Genomic DNA, 26579 nt, shown 5'->3' on the forward strand with positions numbered 1-26579 from the left:
TGTGCACGCACACACACAAACACCAACACACTCATTCACACATATTTACAGCTCCATATGTTGAATGACACACACACTCACATACACACCTATACACACATGCTCAACCACACTCATGCAGACACACCCCACACTCACTCACACAGGACCACAGACACCTCCACATGTTGTCACACACAAATACACACATACTTGCATACACCTCCATACACATTCCCTCCCACAAACACACTACTACAGCCACGCACACACACCCATACACTCACTTGCACAAATATACTTCCACACATCCAGTGACACACATTAATATACATGCCTACCTAATTCCCTTACCCACAAACACAACTACATCCACAGACACACTTTCACCTAGTCACACACACCTACACACTTCCACCTAGTCGCACACACAAGTTGATCCATACTCACTTCCACAAACCTCCAAACACATACTACTACATCCACCCACACTCTCAGTCATGCACACAGTCATACACCTCCCCACATATAGTCACATGCACAGATTGAACCACACACAACTATAGACATACACAAACATATACTCACACACTATGAAGGTTCTCACATTCACTCATCTTCACATTCACTCTGCCACATACATACAAACACACACATGTATCCTCAAAATCCTCAAACTCGCCCTTATTGACACTTACACTAACAGAAACACATACATACATGGATACAGACCTGCACACAGCTATAAAACATTAATAGTGTCACAAACAGTACCACTTTGAAAAACAACATGTCATTTTCTATCTTAGGGCAAAAAAATGTGGTTCTGAAAAGAACCTTTTTTACTGTTTATCATTGAAGTGTTTCCAAAACTAGAGGGGAGAATGGAAAAAAGAAACTTCAAATTGGAGATGGTAAAATAAAAAATAAAAAGCCAACATTTCTGATGTTCTACAGCTTTAATGAATGCTGCTAGTTACTGCTCACCCATACTGATCACCCTGCTGCACTCATGTCATAATCAATGGCATCACAGAAGACTTCACTGATGATATATCAAATTACATAATTGTTGACATCCCTGATCAAATCACTGCTGACATCATCCACAGAGAGCAACATATTACTATACAGTTTTGTGAAAGAAACATAATTAGAATGCTCCATCTACATTCAATTGTCTATAGCTTATGTGCTGCTAATTTATGTCATAATTTACAAATAGATATAAAAGCTAATGGCAGACAGAAAATAAATTATTGACAGGTTGATTAGTGTCCTTTTAAAATCTAAACTACTTTGTTATTTGTAAAATCATTTGTTTCACAATCCACAATCAGAAACTGTCAATTAGCAATGGGTATCTCATTCTTGCTTTAGCTGATGCAGCAGCTCCGTTCATTTTTGTTGACTTCTTTTTTCTGTTCCTTTCCCTGTATATTGGACTGTGGGTATGCGTGTGCCCTAGCCTGACCAGAAATCTGGGAATATGCCTGTGGTTTGCTGTGCTCTTTGGTCGGTTCATAGGCTTGTACATTGGCGTGTGCATATGCTTGTGTCTTGTCATTTACATAGTTCTCTGGATATGCCTGTGAATTGCTCTGCAATGCATTCTCTTTATATTCCAAAATGTAGTCGGGATAGACTTGAAGCTTCTCGAAGATGACAAAAATTGATGGGTCATACTCATTGTCCACACAGCTGTCGTAAGCCATTCTCTGGTTGATGGATTTAGGAGGAGGGCGGGTGTAGCGTTCAAGTCCCTTTACAAAGTCTCCAACTAGAACCCGTGCCAGAAACATAGACTTCCTGCTGGAACTGGATTGACAGTACTGGTGAGAATAAGAGGCATCTCTAGAGAAGTAACTCCCTAGGAAGGAAAAACAAGGAGGCATTATCATTAGTTATATGCAGTTTTGCAAATCTCGCCTAAATTCGAGTCCAAGAATAAAGGTACAATGAGCAGAGGAATATGTTTTGGGAAAATTATTTTAGAAGAAAATACAACAGCAAACTCGTTCATGCAAATGCCAGAAAAATCATCTGACCGTGGTTTTAATGCAGCACTAATTTGCAGAGACAGAATCCTAGTTCACACGTGGAGTAGTGTGGCTCACTGGTTAGAGGCAGCAGGCCTGAGAGCAGAAGTCGGCCCGGGACCAGGGTTCAATTCCCGACGCGGCAGGGTCGTGGACCTTGGTCAGCGGACTCGATAATTCTCGCTTCAGTGCTTACTCTAATCAGGGGTTCCACTCGGCAACTCTGGGCATTAGCTTGCCTAATCTCCACAACGGCCTCACCAATTCCGGGGATGCCTGGCTCCACCTTGGGGACTCTCAGCAAGGGACTATCCCACAGGGAAAGCCAGGACGGGTTCCCCAGAGTTATACAGCGCCGGGACGCCCCGTTGCTGGGGCAGCTGTGCGCTTTACAAGTATACTACATTTACATTTACTACATTTACATTTCATTCACCATGCTCCAATGGATGAGCTGATATAAGCCCCTCTATCCTTTTTTACCTCTCCCATTCTAGAGATTCTTGCAATGATTGACTATGTAATGATTATTAATATGTGCTGAGAAGTGCAATTTTGTCCCTGATGCGTCCTTGACATTAAGTGCATTGCAGGCAGGTTTTAGTTGTGGGAATGTGCTGCTTAGAAAATCACAATAAACTTGGCTAAATATGAAACTAAGAAGTAGGAAAACTAATGAAACTAAGGATGTGGGGAGTTGGAAAGTGGTTTAAATGATATGGTTTTGATGATCAAGGGAAACAGAAAGCAAAATAGAAGCAGATAACTCTGGGTAGAGGGAAACAGAAAGCAAAATAGAAGCAGATAACTCTGGGTAGTTCCCAAATTTAAGTAGAGAACAGCTACTGTATAGAGCACCCTACAACACCAGTGACACTCTGAATCTGTTCACTGCAAATGTTTGTTTTTCTAGCAGACTTTTTAAGCATAGGATTAGTACAGACAGTGCTATCCATGCCGAGATAGAAGGGCCAGATGTACAAAGCTTGTTTACATTTGCAAATGTCCCGATTCACAGAATTGGGGCATTTGCAAATGCAAAAAAGCATTTTGGAATGTACAAAGGCCCAATTTGGATTTGCGATTCCGTATTAGGAAGGGGCGTGTTTAGTGCGCCCCATCCTGATAACAAATTAGAGTGGTATGTATGAAATTTTTGGAACCGAAATGCGGTCACAAAACATTCATAATTTACCACCAACTTCAAGTTGGTGGTAACATATCTGCAAATTGAAAGGGGTCGCCAAGGTACCCCTTCCCTTTGTGAATGCTTGTCAAAAATATTTGGAGGGAGGCAGTGGTTCCATAGACCGCTGCCTACTCATAAAAAATGAAAAGAAAAGTTAACATTTTTCTTTCTGAAATGCATCCCGTTTTCCTTTAAGGAAAATGTCCTGCATTTTTTTATATTGCTTTATTAAAAAGCAGGCACAGACATGGTGATCTATTGACCCCTGTACCCCACAATACCTGTGATTTTTGCGATTCACAATAGGTCACAAACCGAAACCTACCTTAATAATATTCATGAGGTAGGTCTATTTACAACCCACTGGGAATCACAAAATGTGTAATACACACATTTGTGCATGGGTGTTTGTGATTATCAAATAGAAATAGGCAAAAATGTGCTATTTGGTAATCGCAAACCATTACCTATGTACATCTAATCTAAATTATTTTGCCATTTCTACAGCAAAGTCTTTAAGCATAGGATCAGCAGAATAGAATGCATCCATGCTGAGCTGTAAAGTGGGAAAAGCCTTTTACCACACCAGGCACAGTATTACAGCTTTGGATTGGTAAAATACCATCCAACCTGGAATGAATAAAAGCAAACCCTGACACATGTTTTGCTATCTTATAGCACTTCAGAGAGGTTTAGCTCTGTCCAGACACAAGGGAGCACCCAGTATAAGTAAAAACAATATCCTTTCAGGCTTAGAGTCCCACATAAATTATGCAAAAAAGAAGCAGAGAACTCTGGGCAGTTCTCAAGTTTAGGTGGCAGCAGCTCCTGTATAGAGCACCCTACACCACCAATAACACACTCACCTGAAATGTCTGTTTCTCTAGCAAGGTTTTAAAGCATAGGATTAGCACAATCCCAACAACACCGAGCTAGAAATGGACAAAGTCTTTTTCCATTTCTACAGCAAAGTTTTGAAGCATAGGATTAGCAGAATGCCATCCATGCCGAGCTGCAACATGAGAAAAGCCTTTTACCACTTCAGGCACAGTATTACAACTTTTGATTGGTAAAATTCCAACAAAGCCAACCTGGAATGAAAAAAAAGCAACCCCTGAAACGTGTTTCACTATTATTATAGCTCTTCAGAAAGGTTTAGTTTTGTCCAGACCCAAGGGAGCACACAGTACACGTCAAAACAATACACTTTCATGCTTAGATTGCTGCATACATTATGCAAAAAAGAAGCAGAGAGCTACTAGAAATTTTGTATGGTGGTTTCATTAATCCAAGTAGCACAGAGGGTTAATAGGCCTACCACAAAGACTGTCTACCATGCAGCTCACAGAACTGCATTTTATGTGGATAGCTCAGTGGTTTCTGCCACAGAGGTCCTTTTGTTGCTTACAGTTCATAAAGTACAATCATAATATAGCACAGTACTTATCAACTGTCATGAAAGAGTAGCATGCAAACTGCATGGTATAAGTTGGAAAGTGATTCTTTTCCCAGTCTCCATTATCCTAATGTTGCTAAATGGATTTGTTTGGATAGAAATACATTACATGTGGTACTTTTAAATCATAAGTCTGTGCTTCTCCACCCCAGACACTCTTAAAATATAGTTCCTACTAGTATTGAATACATGTGAATCCTACACCTTATAATCCTCGTGGTCTATATCTAATTGTAACATTTCCTATCGACTGATTTACAGTTTTCTTCACCATTATTAGTTGAGCATCGAACATTTCAAGCGTTCAATCTTGCTAAAACCAAGCCCAATAAAAGGCAACTGATGCAGAGGACCCCAGTGTCTATTGAATAGTTTTCGCCAACTAATAGTTTGACTCTCATCGAGGCAGGAAATGCTTGTGCAAAAAATAGCCGTTCTAGATCCGTCTCATTTTTGGGTAGATTAAATCTGACCATATTGTTCATCTGCTGTGTGACTGGTGCCCCTAGTTGTAGGAAACACACTTAATCTTTGTTGTACATTCAAGTCTATCTCTGTCCACTAACCTTCATATCTTGAAACCAGTCGATTGCAAAAGCAACACAAGTTTGTGCTGTGCTGTGCTGTGTTATGCAGATTTGTAGTTAGCACTATCACCTGGGAGGGTATCCTGGCACCGAGTAGGTGGGAGTCTAGACATACCTGGGGCCTAGTGGGACTACTCAAAAAGCCAGGTCTTCAGCTACTTTTGGAATTCAAGTAGTGAGAAGGAGGCTCTTATGTGTAGAGGCAGGTCGTTCCATGCTTTAGGAGGGATGTAGGAGAAGGCTTGATTTCTAGATCTGGTTTTCACTATGCGTTGGTTTTGTGAATGTTGGAGTCCAGATGAGCAGAGGTGTCTGGAAGGTTTGTGAAAGCAGATACCATTGTTGAGGTATTCTGGGCCAGTGTTATATAGTGCCTTGAAAGTGTGGGTGAGGAGTCTGAATTGTGCTCAATTGTGAATGTGGAACCAGTGTAGCTCCTTCATGTGCGGTGTGGTGTGAGTGCATCGTGGAAGGCTGAGAGGGATTCTGGCTGCCAAGTTCTGAATGGTCTGCAGCCTTATGGTGAGTTTTTTGTTGATCTCGGCATAGAAGGTGCTCCCACAGTCCAGCTTGCTTGTGACCAGGTCATGCGTGATGGTTTTCCAGGTGTTGATTGGGAGCCATTTGTAAATCTTCCTCAGCATCTTCAGGGTATGGAAGCATGAGGTGGTAATGGCATTTACTTCAATCAGACAATCAGGAAGCTCTTGTAAACCACTGCTTTTCACCCTGGGGAGTCTCCAGGTGCTAAGTCCCAATGTTCTCGATCGAAGAGCCATGTCTTGAGCCTTTTCTGAATTCATCAAGTGACGGGCCACCACATTGACTCTGATGGATGCGCGAGGTGTGGGCCAGGGTGTGGGTGGAAGAGCAGAGCTCTACGGTGGGTCGATGGAATGTCAGGTGGTGGTTGATGTAGGCAGGAGTGGAAACGTGGAGGGCTTTGTAGGTGGAAGGTGGTGCTCGCTCTCCTGGGGAGGTTGAGGACGAGTCTTGCTGTGGTGTTCTGAATGGTCTGAAGGTGGTTGAGTAGTTGCTTGGTGGTACCAGCAGCAAGTGTGTGGTAGTCAAGGCGGCTGGTGATGAGGGCTTGGGTACCTGTTTTTCTTGTGAAGGTGGGGATCCTTAAAAAGATCTTGAGGAGCATGCAAGGGTGCGAAAGCAGGAGGAGGAAACAGTGTTTTCTGTGTTCTTCATGGTTAGTTGGCGGTCCAGGATGATCCTGAGGTTGCAAGAGTGGTTGGAGGTAGTAGGAGTGAGGCCAGGTGTGGTGGGCACCCTGAGTTAACCTAGGGGGAGTTGTTTACGAAGATGAGTACCTCCATCTTATCCGAGTTGAGCTTAAGGCAGTTGGCTGGTAATGTTGAGTTTGCTGTCGACGATGATCCTGAAGTTCTCAGCGACAGTGGTGGGTGCAGATCCTAGCTCTATTGGCCGCCAGGTGCAGTCATTCCCACAGTGATGTGCTCTTCTCAAAGATCACGATTTTGTTCTTGTCGGTATTCAGCTTTAGGCAGTTGGTCTTCATCCAGTGGGCGATATCAGTCATGCAGAAATTAAATTCGATCCGGGTACTGGGCGTTTTGTCCATCAGAGAGAGAATGGGTTGTGGGTCATTGGCATAGGAGAGGACATTGCTATAGTGAGAGCAGATGATTAGTGCTTAACATGAGCCAGTAGTTTACGGTGCATGGTGCCGACATTGCCGACACTTAACTATCAACACTGGCATTTATGACAGTCTAGTTGATGTAGTAGAACACGCAGAGCTTTTTTAGAAATGTTCTACTGATTGATACGTTGTAGCATGCTTGAAGAGTATCACTCTCTGATCTGTGAGTGTGACAAATTATCGATGCAGGTAGCGACCCCTAGATTAGAAGGTGTCCCCCTGAGCACGGCCAAGAGCCCCCAATCGGCTGAGTTGGGAATCTAAAAGATGCAGTGATTTGTATTAACGAGTAATCACAAGTCTTCTGTGAGTTTATATCATGGTGAACTTTTATTCTTGTATCAATATTTCATCCTTCGTATCAGATACAGATGCTTTAAAGATGGATGGGTAGATCTCACATCAATTGAAACCTGTCTCCCGATGCAATAATAAAGCCCTTCGTCAGAGTAGAATGTCTGCAAAATCAACATAGCAAAGAAAACATTAGGAAACCACTCCTAAGAGAACGATAGTAAAGATTAAACCTGCCACCGTGATGAATTATGTGTCTTGGGTTGGCAGCGGTGAAAAAATGCTGAAAAGAATGATGCAGTCAAACGGATGGTGAAAGACTGGATAGGACCAAGCCGGTATGATGGATTAAGACTAAAGATAGCAAAATAGCTGAAAGATCATCCTAAATTCCACGTGTAATACAATCACAAGATAATGTAGGTGAGGGTAAACGGATGGGAATATGTGACACCACGTGCCTGAATCGAGTTGAATAGCCAATGGTACAATAAAGCAAGTGAAAAGTGCATAGAGGTTTCAGATTGCTATGTGTGACATTTTCATAATTTCAGCGCAATTATGAGTGACAATTCAAAGACTGTGAGTGACACTTTCTCACGAGCAAAATCAAGCAATGAAGACCAGGGGCAAATATAAATGTCCGAAATTACATCCATTTGAGCAACAAAAAACTCTAAGACGGTCTTAAAACATCTGCAAAGCACTAGAATTGGAAGGGCACTAACCTAGTGCCGTTGTAATGGCTGGGAGTAAGGTGGTTTCTACTTATTCACTGTGTCTTTACTTTTGCGTTTTGGTACAATTAATATCAACAAACATTAGATTGCAAAGAAAATTCCAAGCCTGAGTGAAACATTCATACCGGATAATGAACATATGGCAGTCTCTGGTGCACCGTTTCTCCCACAACAGACATCCGATGAAGTAAGTATATTTTATTGGAGGCAGCACAGCATTTCTAGATACCACTTAGCTTTAAAACTTGAGCTGTTAATTCAAGCAGGCAGAGCAAACGTTCATTGCAAACGGCAAAGACTACCGGTACTAGCACCTCTCTGCTGCATGCTGAAGTAGCTTGCTAAGTGAGGCGCAAGTGCTGCAGAGTCAGAGGCCCTGTGCAATGAGGCAACATATCCGAATACAGAGGAAGCTTTCAACTGTTAATAGAAGCGCATTTCCAGTAAAGCGCTTAGACACACTTACTTCATTTTGTTGGCTGGACGGGGCAGGCCATCAACAGGAGCACCTCAAGAGGGGCATTGGGGCCTACCTGACTAACCACCGCCCCCGGTGTACCAAAGTCAAGTGGCTCCTCCGCCATGACCCAACACCCGCCGCAATCTGCGCCTAGGTGACCTGAGCACGGACAGATTTGTGGCCCGGCGATCGAGCGGTGTTACTTAAGGTTTTTTGCAGGGCCCTACAGCCGCCGTCTCCTCGACTGCAGCCTCATGAGCCCCCACAGCCTGCAATGCGGGCCCGTCATGTGGGAGATGGGCCCGCGAGGCAGGCGGAAAACCTGCATGCGTGGTCAGGGGCCCTGCAGACTGTAAGGAGCCAGGCATCCTCCGAAATGGTAAGGATCACCACAAGTACAGGGCAACAGCGAAGGGCTGTCCCTGCCTACTGGATGCTGGGAGGCCTTCCTTGAGTTCCGGAGAGAGATAGAGGTGGGCGGAGTTTCAATGCAGCAGCAGCAAGATGTTACATTGTAGCAGTCAAGATGATTAACTGTTTACTGAGCCTGCTGTCAAATCCGGGGAGCAGCAGAGCTGGCACACAGGTGTCACAGACGCTGGCGCACTCGCGCTAGCAGCCTGGCGTAGCCAGTTTCAGTGCTGGTACAGCACTTGACGACAGTGGCATTAAAATGCGTGACAAGGCATTTCAGTGCGGTGATGCGGAACACCACCCTGAAATGCGTTAGCGTCACACCTGATGCGTGATACTTGGCAGGCCTGTATTCCGGAAGTAGCAGATCCATCTTGACCTTGGATTTCAATGTCATGCAGGCATTGAATGAGGACGGGGTGGGAGACTGTGTCAAATGCTGCAGAAAGGCTCAGGAGGATGAGGGCCGCCATGACTCCTCTGTCCAGAGTCATGTGTACGTCATCTGTAGCAGCGATGAGGGGAGTTTCCATGCTGTGGTTGGGTCTGAAACCAGATTGAGTGGTGGTCATTAAAGTATTTGCTGAGGTGTCTGTAGATGATTTTCTTTAATACCTTGGCCGAGAATGGTAGTAGGGAGATCATTCTGTAGTTGCCAAGTGTTCAATGGTCCGCAGGTTTCTTCAGCAATGGGAGGAGAGTTGTTTGTTTCCACGCATCTGGGAAGGTCAGGGAAGAGGTGGAGGCATTCATAAAAAGTGTAAGCATGGCCCTGTTGGGTTGCAGTCCTCCAGAGTATGCGACATGGTGGGGGCATGGGTCAAATGCAGCCCCTGAGTGGATAGACTTCATGGTAGTGGCAGTTTTTTTCTGGGGCGAATATGGGCCAAGGGGTGAGCATTGGTTCTTTGCACAAGACTGGGAAGTGTTTAGTGAGGTTTCTTGGGTTCGGTTGTGGGCTAAAGTTGTTGATATTGGTGTTGATTTTGTTGCTGACGAATTACGATTGTTGCTGTGGTCCTGTGAGAGGGTCATCAAGTTGGAGGTGCCAATGGTGAGGTGAAATATTTGACACCATAGATTTCTATGCTTCTGTTATTGCTGGCATTGATGCAGTCCCCCAGAGCGGAACGTTTTATGGTAGTGTCTTAGGGTGGATTTGAATGTGCTCCTGTCTGAACTGTCCTGGCTAATTCTCCATTTGGGCTCCAGTCGTTTGCAGTGCAGTTTCTTCAGTCTAAGTTCCTCCATGTACAACTAGCCTGAGGTTTGGATGTTGTATTGCTGTGTCTGCATAGGAGGTGATCAATTTGTTGAAATTCTTGAGGGCTTTGGGGAGGCTGTCGCTGTGTTCGGTTCAGTGGGTATTGAGAGCGGTGTTCCAATCATTGTTAGTGGACTGGTGGTGGTGTGTGTCTTGGACTGGGAAAGGGTGCTGAAGTTGACAAGAGTGTAGTCTGTCCAGGGGACCAGGATGGGGCCAATCAACTCGGAGGATGTTGCTGAAGTTGGTAAAAATAGGGCCCTCAAGGTGTCCAGTGTCATGGGTAGGTCCCTTTACTCATTGGGTGAGGCCCAGGCTACCATGGTCTTCAATTAGTGCCCTTGAGTAAGGGTTGGTGTGGTCTTCCAGGTAAAAGTTTAGGTTGTTCCGTAGGATGTAGTTGCTAGCATTGAGGTTAAGTGGTGTGACGAATTCCCTGATAGTGCCAGTGAAGTTGGTCAAGGTCCTGGTGGTCTGCAGATGAAAGATGGTGAAGTTGGCTGTGATGTGTAGCTTAAATGACAGGTGTTCCAAGTTGGAGCATGATGTGTCTGTGGATTTGGTACAGCTGATGGCGATTCCGCCTCCAGGCTTGTGAAGTCTGTCTGGCCTGTCAATATTGGGGATGGCTGTCGCCATGTCAGGTGCCAATGAAAAATGCAGTCAGATTTCTGTACAAAAAAGCAGGTCAGGGGCAGTAGGTCCCAGATATCTGTGGAGTGTTTGGTGGGTGAGCGGGTTTTATGGAGCATGCATGCGAGTGTGAAGTGTTGTGTGAATGGTTGCAGGACTGTGAGAGAGTGGGAATTTGGGTGCGCATTTTGCGGTGAGTATTGAGTGTGTGTAAGGGCATGAAAATGTACAGTAAGCGCAGAAGAATTTTCTTTCTGTGTGGTGTGGTGCAGTGAGGCAGAAGTGTGTGGAGTAGCGTGCATAGTTTAGAGTCTGATGGTCACTGCATGGTAGCGGTGGGAAGGTGAAAAACCACGCACGGAAGGGTGAAGATTTGGCAGCCATTAACTAGGGTGAGGATAGGAGAAGAAAGATGAAGAAGTCCAAGACATTGTGTCAAGCTTCCTAGTATGCAGTCCCAACATCTGAAGCTCCTTAGGAACAAAAAATTTTTTTTTGTTTTCCAACTTCTCATCTTTGCAAAACAACCTTTAAAACATTACAATCCTTTTTATATTAGACCCTCTTCAGTATGTTCTGCTCCATTGTTCTTGTTTTGAGCTCTTTTTCCTTCTTTTGACAAGCAGGCCTGAAGCTTGTCTTGTGACTAAATGCCACAACTAAACAGTACATATATGTAAGTTCATATTTAGACATAATTATCCTGAAGAGATTTGAATGCATCAATTAATTGATTACACGTTAGTGAAATATTTACAAACATTCTTATGGGGGATTTATTAATATTTTAATGGACGTCATTTTGATGGCACATCATTCTTTCCACTTCCTGTAATGTCAGGTCATATGGTTTCATTGGGGTCATGTATGCATGATTTCAAACCCTGAGATATGTGATATGCTAATTGATACTCACCTGAATACTTTACAAAGTTGAAATCCCTGGCCAAAGAGTATGCTGTGTGATGATGATATTTCCTAGTAGTGGCTATATCTGAGTTACTGCTAGAGTAGGCTTTATGCGCAATGAAGGAAACAGCAATTACCAAAAGTAGTCCTTACTTGTCTTTACTTGTTTGTTGGTAGCAAGCTACGCGCAGGAGGCTGCCAAAGGTAAGGGATTGATGCTTAGGTGAAGGAGGGACTCTGAGGACAAAGGTGTTACAAAGCTACCCACTTCAGGAGATTTTCTCAATCCCACTGATTGTTTACATCTTGAAAAGATGATGTCCTGGGTGTGTCTCACTGCGTAAGAGGGTCTATCCACAAGCTGGAGCAAGCTACTGGCTCCCACATTCGAGAGGAGTGACTTAGTCTGGGTCTAATCAAGATTGGCAAACCATGTGTGGGAGTCTATAAGTATGTAAATGTTGTTATTGTGCAATACAATAGCCACTAGGAAGATGTTTGTAGACAAGCATGTGGGCAGTGTGCTTCTGACTGAAATCAACTTTCATTCTGTAGACAAGACCGTGGATAAGTGATATGGTGTCCTTGGATATGACTACTCTTGCAGATAAGACCCACGCTATACTCAGTGATGAGGCTGGGGTGGATAACGCCTTGTCAGAAGGTTTTGTAGTCATAACCGGTATGGAGAGAGAAGCCGAGGAGGCTGCGGGATAACTAAACCCTTTCTCCAAAAGTTTAAGGAGAGATTTTACTAAGTTAGGTTGGGTCACCTTATCAGCACATTGTGCAGGTCTACAGGTTCAGTAAGATGGTACTGGAGTGTAGAGGAGATGATTATGTAGCTCTCCTGGAGGAGTAAAAGTGTACAGTACAGAATGAAAAGGCGAAGTGTTGTGTCGAAAGAAAGGTGGTGACACTACATTGGGAAGAGTGTAGTGTGGTCTGGAGGGTATGGAAAGAGGGACAATCGGCTAGGCATAGAATATTTTTCTTGTGTGATCAGATGTGCACTCTTACTGTTTGTACACTACATGTCTCCTATCAGTTCATGGAACATCTCCCCTGCATCTCATTATTTAATATAGCTCTGAGGAGGATTCCCTGAGGAGAGGAGAAGGTATCGGTTTAAAGTGAAATATCTATTTTTTATCATATTAGAAGATTCACTCATACCTTTCCTGTTCATCTTAACATACAGGGGTTTAATAGGAATTTCAAAGACCTCCTATTTGAAATCTATACCACACTCTTCCTACAAAATGCGTACCTTTTCCATAAATCATTTTACGGACTTCGTAAATTCTCCAGTCAAAAGTTTCACGACAGATTGTATCCACATGGCAGGTGTCGGTGCCGTGGAACAAATTCTTCTCCAGCACATTCTTCTCCATGTTCACAGTCTTCATTTTCTTCATTTGCCTAGAGAGACACATTTGAAGTTTCTTTACATATGAAGAGAAGAACAATACTATGCACTGATACAGCCGCGGCCCGTGGAGGGAATTCCGTGGGGCAGAGAGGCGGGGCGGGAGAGGGGCAGCGTGGGGGTTGCTAAAAACCGGAATATGGATAATTGGAGGTAAGTAAACAATTTAATAAATAAAATGAATTTCGTAGCGTGCCCTGCATCGCATTTTGCGATGCAGGGCGTGCTAGGCGCTACGGGCCCCGCTACGGGCCGTGGCTGCACTGATACTGTGCGGTACCCACTTTTTATTCAATCTCTTAACCATTTTACTGTTGCAAGATAACTTTCTCACAATAATGCTCCTCCATATGCTCATCTCTCACATCTGGGTCACCTATCTGACCTGCATAGTACAATGCATTCACATATTCTGCCACATTGGAGCCTTTATGATCACATATTCCTCCAGTGTGGTAAAGTGGCATCCCCTTGCAGCAACCAGCTACCACTGTGAGATATTTGCCTTCCAGTCCTGAATAACTGCTATCAGGTGCCCTTTATGCTCATGGTCACTGCTATCATACTTCATCACGTCTGCAAGATCTCTTAAACCTTGGTCACTTCAGCAAGATAAACCCAAAACCAATTAAAACTGCCTTCCCTCCTATCACATGGACCGACATAGTATTGTTATCGATATGAGGAATTATGTGACTTTCTTAGAGCAGAGGGTACCTTCTTACGAACAGTTTGACATAGTGCCATCCCACCCCTGAAATCCTGTATGCCATTATATATTTCTAAAGTATTATACTTACAGAATAGAGAGGGGGACGAATAGGCCACCGTCCGTTCCTCTAAGTTATCTAGCACATCACACAAAGGTTTGGGACCCTAACAAAAAAGAAGACAGCAGAAAGCACAAGGAAAATAGTTCCCTAAATTTCAGGAAGGTGTTTAACAATTGCGCACAATGGTACACAATGGAAATCACAGGACTTCTGTCAAGCCACATGGGAAAGCAATCCTTTATGGAAGAGGAAGCCTCACACGTCTAATAGCGTCATGCTTCATCATCATCTGCTTTTCACCACCCTAGTAGGATATTACCACCAGGGCGGACTCAGGCCTCCTCAAAGACTTGGCGGTAGAAGCGAGTTCTTGATTAAAACTACTGGACAAAGCGGGATCCAGATTCAAAATACATTACGGTTCCTCGGTGTGTCACCTTTATTAGTTAGGAGTTATGGGATTGGGAGTGCACTCCTTAACTTTGCAATATAATCCTACTTTGGAGTAATCCAGTTATTGAATACTGGTGCAGCAGCGGAACACACATTGTCAGATCGTGTGTGAACAATCTATGACTTAATCGGGTTCGCTGTGCACTGTTCACTGAAGGAAACCTTCTTTATTTTAAACACTTTTTAATAAGCAATTTGTGTTAATTTTCAAATGCAATGAATACATAACCACAAATTCAACCTAATATAATCAACAATTCAAATTCAATATTATACAAGCACATATGTATCTTTCAATTGGTTTACATCATTATTTTTCAATCCATTTTATGTTGAAGTCATTCGATATCCAAATGATCAACGGCCTGCTTGTTGGAGCCCAATGCATTTCAGGACTAACCAGTCCCTTCGACAGGGGCCAATCTATAACAAAAAATGATGCATTATAGTATGCGGAAAACTCATCAAAATTCCAATAACAATGACTGATTATAATAATCATTGGAATAACAATATAAAGCATCATAATATCAAAACTATGCTCGGCTTCCTTAAAAATAAAAAATAGAAATGAAGGCCAATCACCTCACTCGTGTATGGAAATAAAACAAAATGGGAATGGCGTACATGATACTTATCGTGTCAATTATTTGACTATGTGGATGAATACCATATAGCAATCTGTAAATCTGACAATTAAAAGCCAAAAGTGATATCACAAATGGTATTAACGGCGGCCTCACATCCATGGGGGCCCTGCTGGGGGCCCTCAGAGACAGCTTCCGCCTGCCTTTTCGTGCCGGACAGACCGGCACGAAAAGGCAGTGAAAAGCTACCATCGTACTCCCTCGGTCGTAAAGAGGCAACTGGGGGAGTACTGAGGGATTTCCTACGATGGTTTCTACGAGCCTGTCGTCCGCAATCCGGAAATCCGAGTCGGATTCCTTTCCGACCGAGCCCATCAGAATTGCTCTGTCGGAAAGCAACCTGGCCGGCACTGATCGATTCGGTCGGAAGAGCTCCGAACATGGTTCGGAGCCCTTCCGGTTGAAATTGGAATCGCCCTGAAAGTCGTGAAACTTAGCGAGAGAACACGAGAAGCCTATTTAGTCAGACTAATGACACGATCGAAAAGCCTTACAAATCCTATCGTCTATCTATAATAATAAAAACCAAGCTCACCAGAGTAACCCCGGTGCAAACACGCCAAAGGCTTTCCTCTGTCCCCGCTCTCCACCAGAACTTAGCGTTTTCGTTTTGTTCAATCAATGTTTTGATGCAGCCGACCTGCAATGCAACCATGCAATCTGAGTAAAATGCTACTCCCACGAAGATGATAACAACGAACACTCTAAACCCCCTACTGTAGCTCCTTACCCGTAGATGCCCTTCATTAACTTCCCGTCTGTTTCTTACTACTGAATGCCACGATAGATCAACAACGTGCCTATTGGTTGCTTTAACCCTCGGTTTAAGAAAGAAAAGATGGACTAAAATCGAAAGAGTCACATATCGATGAGAAAACGACCCCCATCTTGGAAGAGGAAACCTAGGGACATGAATTTAAAATGCGAAAAAAGGAGAGTAATACAATATAAACCCTGACTATTACTGTTTAAACCTGAATAATGAACCCAAATTAACCTACAGAACGTCTATCTGAAACGAATACGAAACATAATAACTCGCCAGAGTCTTCAGTAATACCTCCAACCCAATAAATTTGAAAAAATTCTCTGCAAAATAGGTACATCAGATGGTCTGAGAAAAATAGTGTTGTGTATTAGAAGAACCTTCACCCAAGCGGAAGTGCTTAAATGAAAAGATATAAATCATAAATGAGCCAAATGCAGTTAACATAACTATGATAGTGTAAAGCCGGAGAGATGGTTTACAATTTCAACACATGCAATATTGTGTTTTCATAAAAAACAACTCATTGAGCCCTTTGGGAATCATAGTACTCACATTTGTAATCCAATAAATCTCCCGTTGTAACAATAGTTTGTTGCTGCCATATCCATTTCTAACAGGCACCTTTTATATTACCTTTTCTATTACCATGAACCTCATTGGGATATGGTATGTTTTGTCTCATGCCAATGTATTACCAAACTGGAAGTGGTATTGTGAGTTCTGATCTTACTTTTGTGCTCCGTTATCCTGGTTTTGATTTTTCGCTGGGTTTTCCCGATATAAGCCTTTCCACACGGACATTTGATACAATAAATTACATTGCTGGTATTGCAATCACTGGTGTGGTTCAATGGTATCTTACTGCCTGTGATTGGATGTGTCATTGTGTCCCTTTTAATTACATTATGACAATCAATACAATTCTGGCATGGCTTAGTACCCTGATAGTCTGTGAGAACATCTTTTGTAATAGTAGGTGACAGGAACAAACGTAAGTTTCTGCCCCTAGTTTAAACATGCAAAGGTACATGTTGGAATATAACATTAAAGTCCGGTTCGTTAACCAATAACTCCCACCTATTATTGATGATCCTTTTAATGTCCCATGAGCTGGTCGTATATTTGGACATGAAAACCATTCGATCCTGGAGAGGTTTCCTCTGCTGAAGAAGCAGATCACTTCTTTCTTTATTATGTATCCTGTCTATGCAATCTTGGAGAATTGCTTCGGGGTAAACCCTTTCCATATACCGCTGCTTGTATGCTTTGATTTTAGTCATGCATATATTAGAACAAAGCCGTTTAAAACAAGTGAATTCGGGGTATGGCAAATTATATATTAAACTTCTAGGATGAAAACTAGAAAACGCAAGGGCATTATCACGATCTGTTGGCTTGGAATATATCTGGGTATCTAATCCAGTGCCTCCAGGAGATTTGGTGACTAATACATCCAAAAAATGGATGCTATTCTCCCAAATTGTGTGGGTAAGTGGTATGCGTGGCTTAAATGAGTTCAGCATATTGAGCATGCCTTCAAGAGACTGTTTAGAGTTCATCAAATAATAAAAATATCATCAATGTATCTACAATACATTTTGATGTTGTTCCACCATGTGTGATTAGACATGATATATTGATGTTCGAAAATAACTGTGGTGGAGACAAAATTGTAACAATTGCAGTATAAAAATCTTGTTCATTCCAATGTTATGCATCTGCAATAGAGCCCATTCAACAGATTCCAAACCGCTTGGTGTGGGATGGATGTATACAATGCAGTGACATCATTGGTGCATAAGATGTAATTTTGATCTGCTTCAAATTCAAGTTGTTGTAATTTAAGCAGAAACTGTGTGGTATCCTTAAGATATGATTTCCAACCTTGTACAAATTGTTGTAAATAAAAATCCAAGAATTTTCCTATGGGGTCAAATAATGACCCGCAATCAGAGACTATTGGACAAAACTGATGGTTCGTAAGATCCTTATTAATCCAATCTTCTTGTAATGCCTGCTGAAAATGTCCCCCAAAATTCCTTGGAGTTGTACTGTGGGGTCAGAAAAGAGTAGTAGATATGTCTGATAATCAGATAGATGCAAATTGACCTTAGGCATATAAAAAGATGTATCCATGACCACTAAGGCTCCTCCCTTATCTGCTGGTAGTACTGTAATCTCAGGGTTATGTGCAATAGCCCATAAGGCTTTTCTGTCATGTGTACACAGGTTCTCACCTTGTTTGGTTTTAAATTTCAACTTTTGGATGTCTTTATGGACCATAGTTTCAAAAGTATCCAACATCTTATGGGAAACCGGCGGTATAAAAGTACTCTTGGGTTTGAATAGGACTGATGAAGAGTTTTCATTTTCATCTGCACTTGTGACAACGTTGGTGAAGAAATGTTTTGATCTAAGCATTCTCATAGATCTAAAAAACGATGCTTCCACTTCCAGGCTGTTAGTGTGACAAATGTAATTTATTGTATCAAATGTCCGTGGGGAAAGGCTTATATCGGGAAAACCCAGTGTAAAATCAAAACCGGGATAATAGAGCATAAAAGTAAGATTAGAACTCATAATACCACTTCTAGTTTGGCGATACATTGGCATGAGACAAAACATACCATATACCAATTGAGCTTCATGGTAATAGGAAAGGTGCCTGTTAGAAATGGATATGATTACTACAAACTATTGTTACAACTGGAGCTTTATTGGATTAAACATGTAATGCTTTGATTCCCAAAGGGCTCAATAGTCATTTAGACATGAGCTGTTTTTATGAAAACACAATAACGCATGATTTGAGATTGTGAACCATCTGTATGGCTTTACACTATCATAGTTATGTTAACTGCATTTGGCTCATTTATGATTTATATCTTTTCATTTAAGCACTTCCTCCTGGGTGAAGGTTCTTCTAACGCACAACATTATTTTTCTCAGACCATCTAATGTATCGATTTTGCAGAGAATATTTCAATTTTTTTTGGTTGGTGGTGTTACTTAACACTCTGGCGAGTTATTATGCTTCGTATTCGTTTCAGATAGACGTTCACTAGTTTCATTTGGGTTCATTATTCAGGTTTAAACAGTAATAGTCAGGATTTACATTGTATTACTCTCCTTTTTTCGCATTTTAAATTCGTGTCCCTAGGTTTCCTCTTCCAGGATGGCAGTTGTTTTCTCATCTATATGTGACTCTTTCGATTTTAGTCCATCTTCTCTTTCTTAAACCGAGGGCTAAAGCAACCTGTACGCACGTTGTTGATTTATCATGGCATTCAGTAGTAAGAAACAGACAAGAAGTTATTGGAGGTCATCTATGGGTAAGGAGCAACAGTAGGGGGTTTAAGGAGTTTGTTATTATCTTCGTGGGAGTAGCATTTTACTCAGTTCACATGGTTGCATTGCAGGTCGGCTGAATGAAACTCTAAGTTCTGGTGGACAGCGGCTACAGAGGAGAGCCTTTGACGTGTTCGCACCGGGGTTACTCTGGTGAGCATGGTTTTTATTATAATAAATAGACGATAGGATTTGTGAGGCTTTTCTATTGCGTCATTAGTCTGACTAAATAGGCTTCTCGTTTGGTCTCACTAGGTTTCAAGCCTTTGTTTTCTTCCAAGCATAATTTGCAAGGTACCATTCTTATTATCACTTTTGGCTTTTAATTGTCAGATTTACAGATGGTTATATGGTATTTATCCAAATTGTCAAATAAGTGACACGATTAGTATCACGTACGTCATTCCCATTTTATTTTATTTCCATACATGGGTGAGGTGATTGGCCTTCATTTCTATATTTTATTTTTAAGGAAGCCGAACAGAGTTTTGATGATATGATGCTTTATATTGGTATTCCAATGATTATTGTAATCAGTCATTGTTATCAGGTTTTTGATGAGTTATCCACATACTATAATGCATAATTGTTTGTTATAGATTGTCCCATGATGAAGGCAATGGTTAGTCCCGAAATGCATTGGGCTCCAACAAGCAAGCCATTGATCATTTAGATATCGAATGACTTCAACATAAAATGGATTGAAAAATAATTATGTAAACCAATTGAAAGATACATATGTTCTTGTATAATTTTGAATTTGAATGATTGATTATATTATGTTGAATTTTTTGGTATATATTCATTGCATTTGAAAAATAACGCTAATTGCTCATTCAAAAGTGTTTAAAATAAGGAAATTTTCCTTCAGTGAACAGTGCACAGCGAACCCGGGTACAACTACTTGGATTAACTCATACTTTTATTAGTTAACCAGAGACCAATGGCTCAAGCCCATCTAATACTAGCCAACATGTTTCTGCCCACAGTAACTAGCCTATCTGTTCTCGGGCATTCATCAAGGCTCAAGGATCCCTAAATTTAAAGTGTAAGTGCAAATTTTCCTATTAGATATTGAAAAGAAATTACCCAGATAATTCCTACCTGTGACTCAATCAATCAATCTATAAAATCTTTATTCGATCTTTTTAAGAAAAGATAATAAAAGCACAATTTCAATCAACCACCCGCCAAAATAGACAAATACCAAAACATTTAAAATCATTTAAAACCATCCTATACTTTGATGCCTCAAAGACCTTGTCCACTCAATATATATACATATCATTATTGCTGACGGCAAATATGCCATTAAACCACCTCTGGCCTCTCTCTTTTTCTTGCAGACCCACAGAAAAAAACCTACTGAAAAACAAATAAAGGGGTTGGGCAAAGATTTTAAAAAGTAAAGTGTAACCCTACATTGGCTGAAATTGTGACGCCTTAAAATTGGAACAATACTTGCTTCTCTTTTTCTCTTTCTGTTTTTATAAAACTCACAAAACAGAACTAAATGTAGATCCAATTGAGAGGAATGGTTATGACAAGGGCATGAACTTAAATCTGAGGGTTTAAATTTTCTCTCAGGCTAACCCAACATCAAAGGGATAAGATTCCGACAGAATCGCAGCTGCAGCTGTGCTATTGTAGTACGGGCTAGCTAGGAATAGCCTTCCTCTTGTCTAGGGGGATCTGGTCATAAGCAAGGGTCTCCTTTTGCCCATGAATTCTTTCCCTGCAGACCTGGTTGACTCTCCGCTTGTATGTATCAATATTTCTGTTTTGTGATCCTCCTACAAGCTGTTTGGTCCCTAAATAGTTCTCAGCCCAATAGCACCTAATTCTGTTGCCACACATCTAAGCCATCCAATCTTATTATAGTAGTCCAACTTCAGGCAGTCTTTTATTATACTTTGTGTTAGGTTGACAGTGGTCTTGTGCCATATAGAGAACCATAAAAGAATTGTTGCTAATCTAATGGTAACCCTAATTCGAGGTGCAAATTATTATTAGAGAAGAAAGGGGGTATAGATGCTCGAGGTTTAAAAAAGCTATCTTTCAAAATTTGGAGTTGGTCAATATGTGCCATACCCCAACCCCCACCCCATAAGTTGCTGCAGCTTTAGTCTTGGCCTGATAGATATTTTTAAATGGGTCCAAGGGGCTGGCGCCTACCTTTCTGGCAAAGACCTTGATAGCTTGCAAATTTCTTTCCATGCCTAACGCTCTTGCCGCTACTAGCTTTACCCATGAATGGTTTTCATCAAATAAAATTCCCAAATATGGGAAAGACTCTACCAATTTGGAGGGCTACCCCCGTTCTTGAAAGTAACACACCATCATCAGCATAATCTAATATTGGTAGGGGGGTATTGTCCAACTTGGACACATCCAGAGATGGGTCCGACAGGGCTGCCTCGACCCGTTTGAGTAGCTGGAGAAAAGGAATGGGGCGAGGACACATACCTGCCTGACTCCTCTAGCAATCTTAAACGAACTGGTACATTCCCCGTTAATGCCATACTGGACACAAGCAGTGGCACTGGCGTATAGTTGGTGAATGAAATTAATTATGAGGGGATTGAGCCCCAGACCCTCCATCAGAAGCCAAAGCTTGAATGCTGCTGACAGGTCCATGAATGCCATATAGATCTTCCCACTTTTTGCTTTTGTATATTCATCTATATGAAGTGAGAGATTTAGGAATTGGTCTATGGTGCCCTTGCCCCTCTGGAAACCGTATTGTGCCTGCATCAAGATGTTGTTATTTTGGGCCCACTCTTCCAGCCTTGATAGGAGGAGCCGGCCGATACATTTGGCAGTTGTATACAGTAAGGAGATTGGCCTGTAGTTCTTTGGGCTTCCCCTATCCCCTTTTTTGTATGTAGGGACTATGGTACTATGCTTCCAGGTATAGAGGCTATTCTAAAGCTATGCTGTTAAAAACGTTTGTTAGTAGCGGACCCACAAGTCATGGTTACCTTGAAAGAGGTCAATCGGCACCTCATCGGGGCCTGGAGCCTTCCCAGGAACACAGGCTGTCAACCCTCTGCTGACCTCTGAAAGTGAGAAATTCAAAGTACCCTGCAATGAAGCGTCTATGTCAAAGGGGGGCCTCGTGGGGGAGGCGTTGGATCCAAAAATAAGTTCAAATTGTCCCACCCATGATTCTTCATCAACATGTGAATCCAAGGATGGGTCCTTGGGATGCTTAAAATAAGGCGCATTTATTATATTCCAAATGTCTCTGCTGTTACCTGAGCTAGCCGCTTGCTCGAGACCATCCGAGACTGTCTATACTTATGTCTCCAAGGTGGCCGCTCGGAGTGGCGCATTGCCATGCACCATTCCCATGGACAAAAAGTAATTCTGCAATCGGAATACAGGCGGACCTCTTCGAGCTAAAAATCATTTCTCTCTGACCCTGAATGGCCGAGTAATGGCTCGCGACGCCCCAGTAGGCGAGTGAACTAAGATGGCACCTGAGCAGCTGCTGGACTGCGCCTGGAGGCTGAGAAGAACGATCCGTGACGTTGCCTGTCTCCACTCTACCAGCGGATGAGCTTCTTTCATCTCCCCATGCCATATCGGACACCGCGGAGACACGCGGTGGGAGGCCTGCCAGTGCAGAGAGGGCGCACACAGCACGAGAAGAGTTGGTTAAGATCCTATCGGGATCCTGCTCGCCATTGCAGACACTCACCGTGAGAGGAGAGATGGTCAGCGGGGACATTCTTGAAATCGCTGGGAGCGCCAGGGGTCTGGTGGTGAGCCTGCGTGGTTGGGGCTCCCGACACTGTCTCTTTTTAGGGCATGAAGTTGTATTTGTGAACCTTTATCTAATGCGCCTGATCCCAAAATGGCTCCTACAGAAGATCATCATCAGGGGGGCGGCACCCCAAGTGAGGCCCCCTTTAGCTCCTACAGCATAGTGGCCATGGGGTGGATGGTAATGACAGCAACAGCTCTGACCTCTAGGGAAGACTACAATCAGCTTTAAAATCATCCGAATAAGACACCTGAGACGTCCCACCTGCTCCTAAAATGGCAGCTGTCTTTCCCCCTAGCTACTATAACTCGTAAATACTCACCGCGGGAGACAAGCAAACACTGGCCCTGCCCTCAAGCTGATCCTCTGCACAACTCCCCCCCTCCTGTTGAGCAAAAGATAAAAATTGGGGACCAGCTGAATGTTAATACCAAGGTCAGAACCCCTTGCCTGACCCCAAGATGGCTGCCACTGTGGTCCCTTCCACGTTGTGCTCCTACTATGTGATATTTAACTTGACATTGACCTTTCCCTCATCCGGACCTTGAATCTGTGACCGCGGAGACTTAGTTTTCTGGCCGACGCCCAGTGGAGCTACCTGGTAGCTAAAGAGTAGATGGGCTGTGGACTTTCCCCCTCGGCCGTCACCTACCCAGCTGGACATTGGACAGATTTTCCTGCGTCTCTTTGTCATGTGCTCCCTCCTACTTCTTTACCCTACCCCATTACCCCTCTATGCCCCAATTATTTTGCCCTCTATGTACTTTAAATGTTTTCCCATTGAGACCTAGCTATTTGGCCAATGCCCGGTGGAGCTACCTGATAGCTATAGAGGAGATGGTTTTTGGGACTTTCCCTCAACCGGCACCTACCAAGCCGGACTTTGGGCAGACCTTCCATCGTCTCTCTGCCGTATCTCCCTCCTACCCCTTTACCCTTACCCCCTTCCCCTCTACACTTCACTTATCTCGTTTTCTATGGTCTTGTAATGTTTGTCCAGCAACTGATGTAAATTGGAACTGATGTAATCTTGTAATTTTGTGGAACCTCATGTAAAGGGCTCCGATACTTCTGGGTCTAGCCAGCACTATATAAAACTCTTAAAATAAATAAATGCTGCCTCCCACATATCCTTCTTTCTCTTCCTTCTAGCAGCCGTATAGTCGCTATGTAGTGATCTTATTAGTGCTGGATTTCTGGGATAGATCTTCAGCGCATTTACAAGTGCTTTTTGCGCTTTAGAGAAGGGGGAATCTAGCCAGCGCTTAGCACATAAGCTATTTGCCGATTAATCACAGGTGAGAGACACTTTTACTTTTGCTATAAGGTCCCTGAACTGAGATACTAGTAGTAATGGGCAGGCCTCTTCAGCCAAACAGTGAAAAATATCATCCAGTATCTTGACTATGATTGCAGGGACCAGCTCCAACTTCTCAACTTGTGCCCACTTTAGTTGGTACCCGTTCTTCCGGGATACGGAAATGTTTGTTGCTTTCTATTGCTGTTTCGCCTTCTTAAGGAGAATGTTTAAATGGACATTAAAATGGCGTGATCTCTGTAACTTGTGAATAAGTTATCTACGTTTGACACCTTTTCGTTAAATGGAATAGAAACTAGGATAAAGTTGATTGTAGACTCATAGTTAATCCACCTAAATGTTTTCCCTATGTGGCCTTCCTTCATATTATTAGCTATACCCATATTACTTATATATATAGTAGTTGTGAGCAAAGTGGAGGAATGCGTTACCCTGAGCATCTTTCAGCCCACACACCCTGACCTCATTATGCTTACAAAGGTGAATCCTGAAGTCGTCCACCCACATGATATCAAGTGGACCCTTGTTGGTAAGCAAATTCAATTTATCTATCTTGCTGTTTAATTCAGCTACCACTAACTTCATATCTTACCAAATTCATTGTTGTAATAGTTAATTAAAAGCCAGCCTCCTTCATCAGTAGTCTCCAACAAAAGTAAGTGGAAGTGGGTATTCGAAGAATCACAAAAGATAATACTTAGGTGCACTCTTGTGCGACCCTGTCGTTAGCGCATGTCTAATGTAATAAACAACGCAAGAGTGTCAGGATTGGGTCAACCATTCCTAGAAGATAGGCGCACTTAGCTTTAAAACCACGAAGTTATTTTCCCGATGAATCACAATCTTCTCCCAAAAATCTTCTCCAAAACGTATAGGTGTTGGTTCATGTCTTTAGGGAAGTTCAAGAGTCACCACTACCTAAGCTACTGTCACACAGCCATATAATTGTTGGAAATTCTTCTATTAGCCCTTAATATATGCCAGTGGGGTGGTATCTATCTGAGCCTAGACCACTGCTAAAAGAGCAATTCCTGACAGTCACTATGATGTATTAATAATCACCCCTCATTATCGTGCCCTCTGGTCCCTGCTCTTAACTTGCAGGCATCTTTTCCTCTTGAGAGCTGCCTTACCAGTACAGTATCACTGTGATGTTAATTTCTGCTTCATTAGGGGCAACCCTACATCCAAGCAGCCTGCCAACAACCCAAGTGACTTCAACGAAGACTCTTTCACAATAATTTTATACTGGAAACATTGCCAATCAACTGTAAAATACTTACATTTGATAAACTTGCCAGAGGGATGGATTCTGAATCCTCCTTATTTTCAGTATTGAGTATCCATGCATGGTCTTTTCAAATTCTCTTTCAATTTCTTTGAACTCAGAAGAGCTCCTATGAACATCCACCAACTGAAAGGTAAAGAAATACATTGTTTTACACTTAGGGCCTTGATTAGAAGTCAGGAGGAATTATGTGTGGAAGTTCTGGGTGGCTGGAGTATTTAGGGCTGGCCGGAATCTTCACACATAACTTCTTGGATTACAAGTTAAACAATAAGGAATGGGGAATAACTGTGCAGACCTGGATTTACCAGGCTCAATTCTGCACAGATTCACATTTCCAAGTGATTTAATGCACCTGTTTACCACCTGTGCAGAGCAACTGGTCAATGTGTTCGAGGAGGCTTGTGCAGGGCAAGGGGTAAAGGGAAGTGTTGGGTGGGTAGAGGAGGAAAAGTGAAGGGCACAAGGGAAGGGGAGTTTGTTGTCTGGTAGGGGGTACATAAAAGACTCTCCGTGCCTTAGCAGAGGGTCGTCAAGGGGGCTGAGCCGCAATGCAGTCCTTTCCAAATGCGATTTTACTGACTGGAATTTCTGATCGAAAAAATCGGGTCCAGTCTTCCAACACCCCAAAAGTCGGGGTGCTGGACCCCAGCCCACTTTCAATTACTAGCGTGAGGGAGGGCCTTGTAGTGACCTCAGGTGTGGGCTCACGGCTGGCAGTGAAGGCCCACTGGGTAGATCAGTGTGGTTCCTCACTGTGAAGTGTGGTGCGGAGGGTTGGTGGAGGAAATTGGATGGGCTCTTTCTCGTCGAGCAGTGACTGAAATGTGATCAGCACTCTTGGCTGGGAGATATGGGCAATGTGGGGACTGCGATAGGAGTTTTACCGCCTTTCACTGTGCATTGTTTCATGTAGTTTCAATTTCTGCCCTGACTGTATGCTCTGTCATCAGATTGCCTGTGCTGTCGGTACTCCTTAGTGCCACAGGAGAAACAAGTTTCTCACCCCTGACGATGAGATGATCCATATTCACACATAATTAGCAGACTCCAGGATTTGTATTCTTTAACTTTAATGGAGCATAGGAACCCTGTGACTGAACTTCCAGACACCAACCGCCTCCACTGAACACAACTGACAAAGAACCC

At 42.8% G+C, this 26579-nt stretch overlaps 1 protein-coding gene across 1 annotated transcript in view; it reads right to left on the bottom strand.

Moving 5' to 3' along the window:
* Positions 1-919: 919 nt before the first annotated feature.
* The window catches only part of LOC144807718 (protein mono-ADP-ribosyltransferase PARP12-like), a 361427-nt gene continuing 335767 nt past the window's right edge, over positions 920-26579 (bottom strand). The window contains exons 10-12 of the mRNA XM_078673379.1: positions 25426-25556; positions 12907-13058; positions 920-1849 (exon numbers count right to left, since the gene is read on the bottom strand). Of these exons, the coding sequence (XP_078529505.1) occupies positions 1356-1849; positions 12907-13058; positions 25426-25556 (777 nt within the window). The 3' untranslated portion in view covers positions 920-1355. The remainder of the gene's footprint in view (positions 1850-12906; positions 13059-25425; positions 25557-26579) is intronic.

This window comes from Lissotriton helveticus, chromosome 1_1 (assembly GCF_964261635.1).
Source record: "Lissotriton helveticus chromosome 1_1, aLisHel1.1, whole genome shotgun sequence".
Taxonomy (NCBI): Eukaryota; Metazoa; Chordata; class Amphibia; order Caudata; family Salamandridae; genus Lissotriton; species Lissotriton helveticus.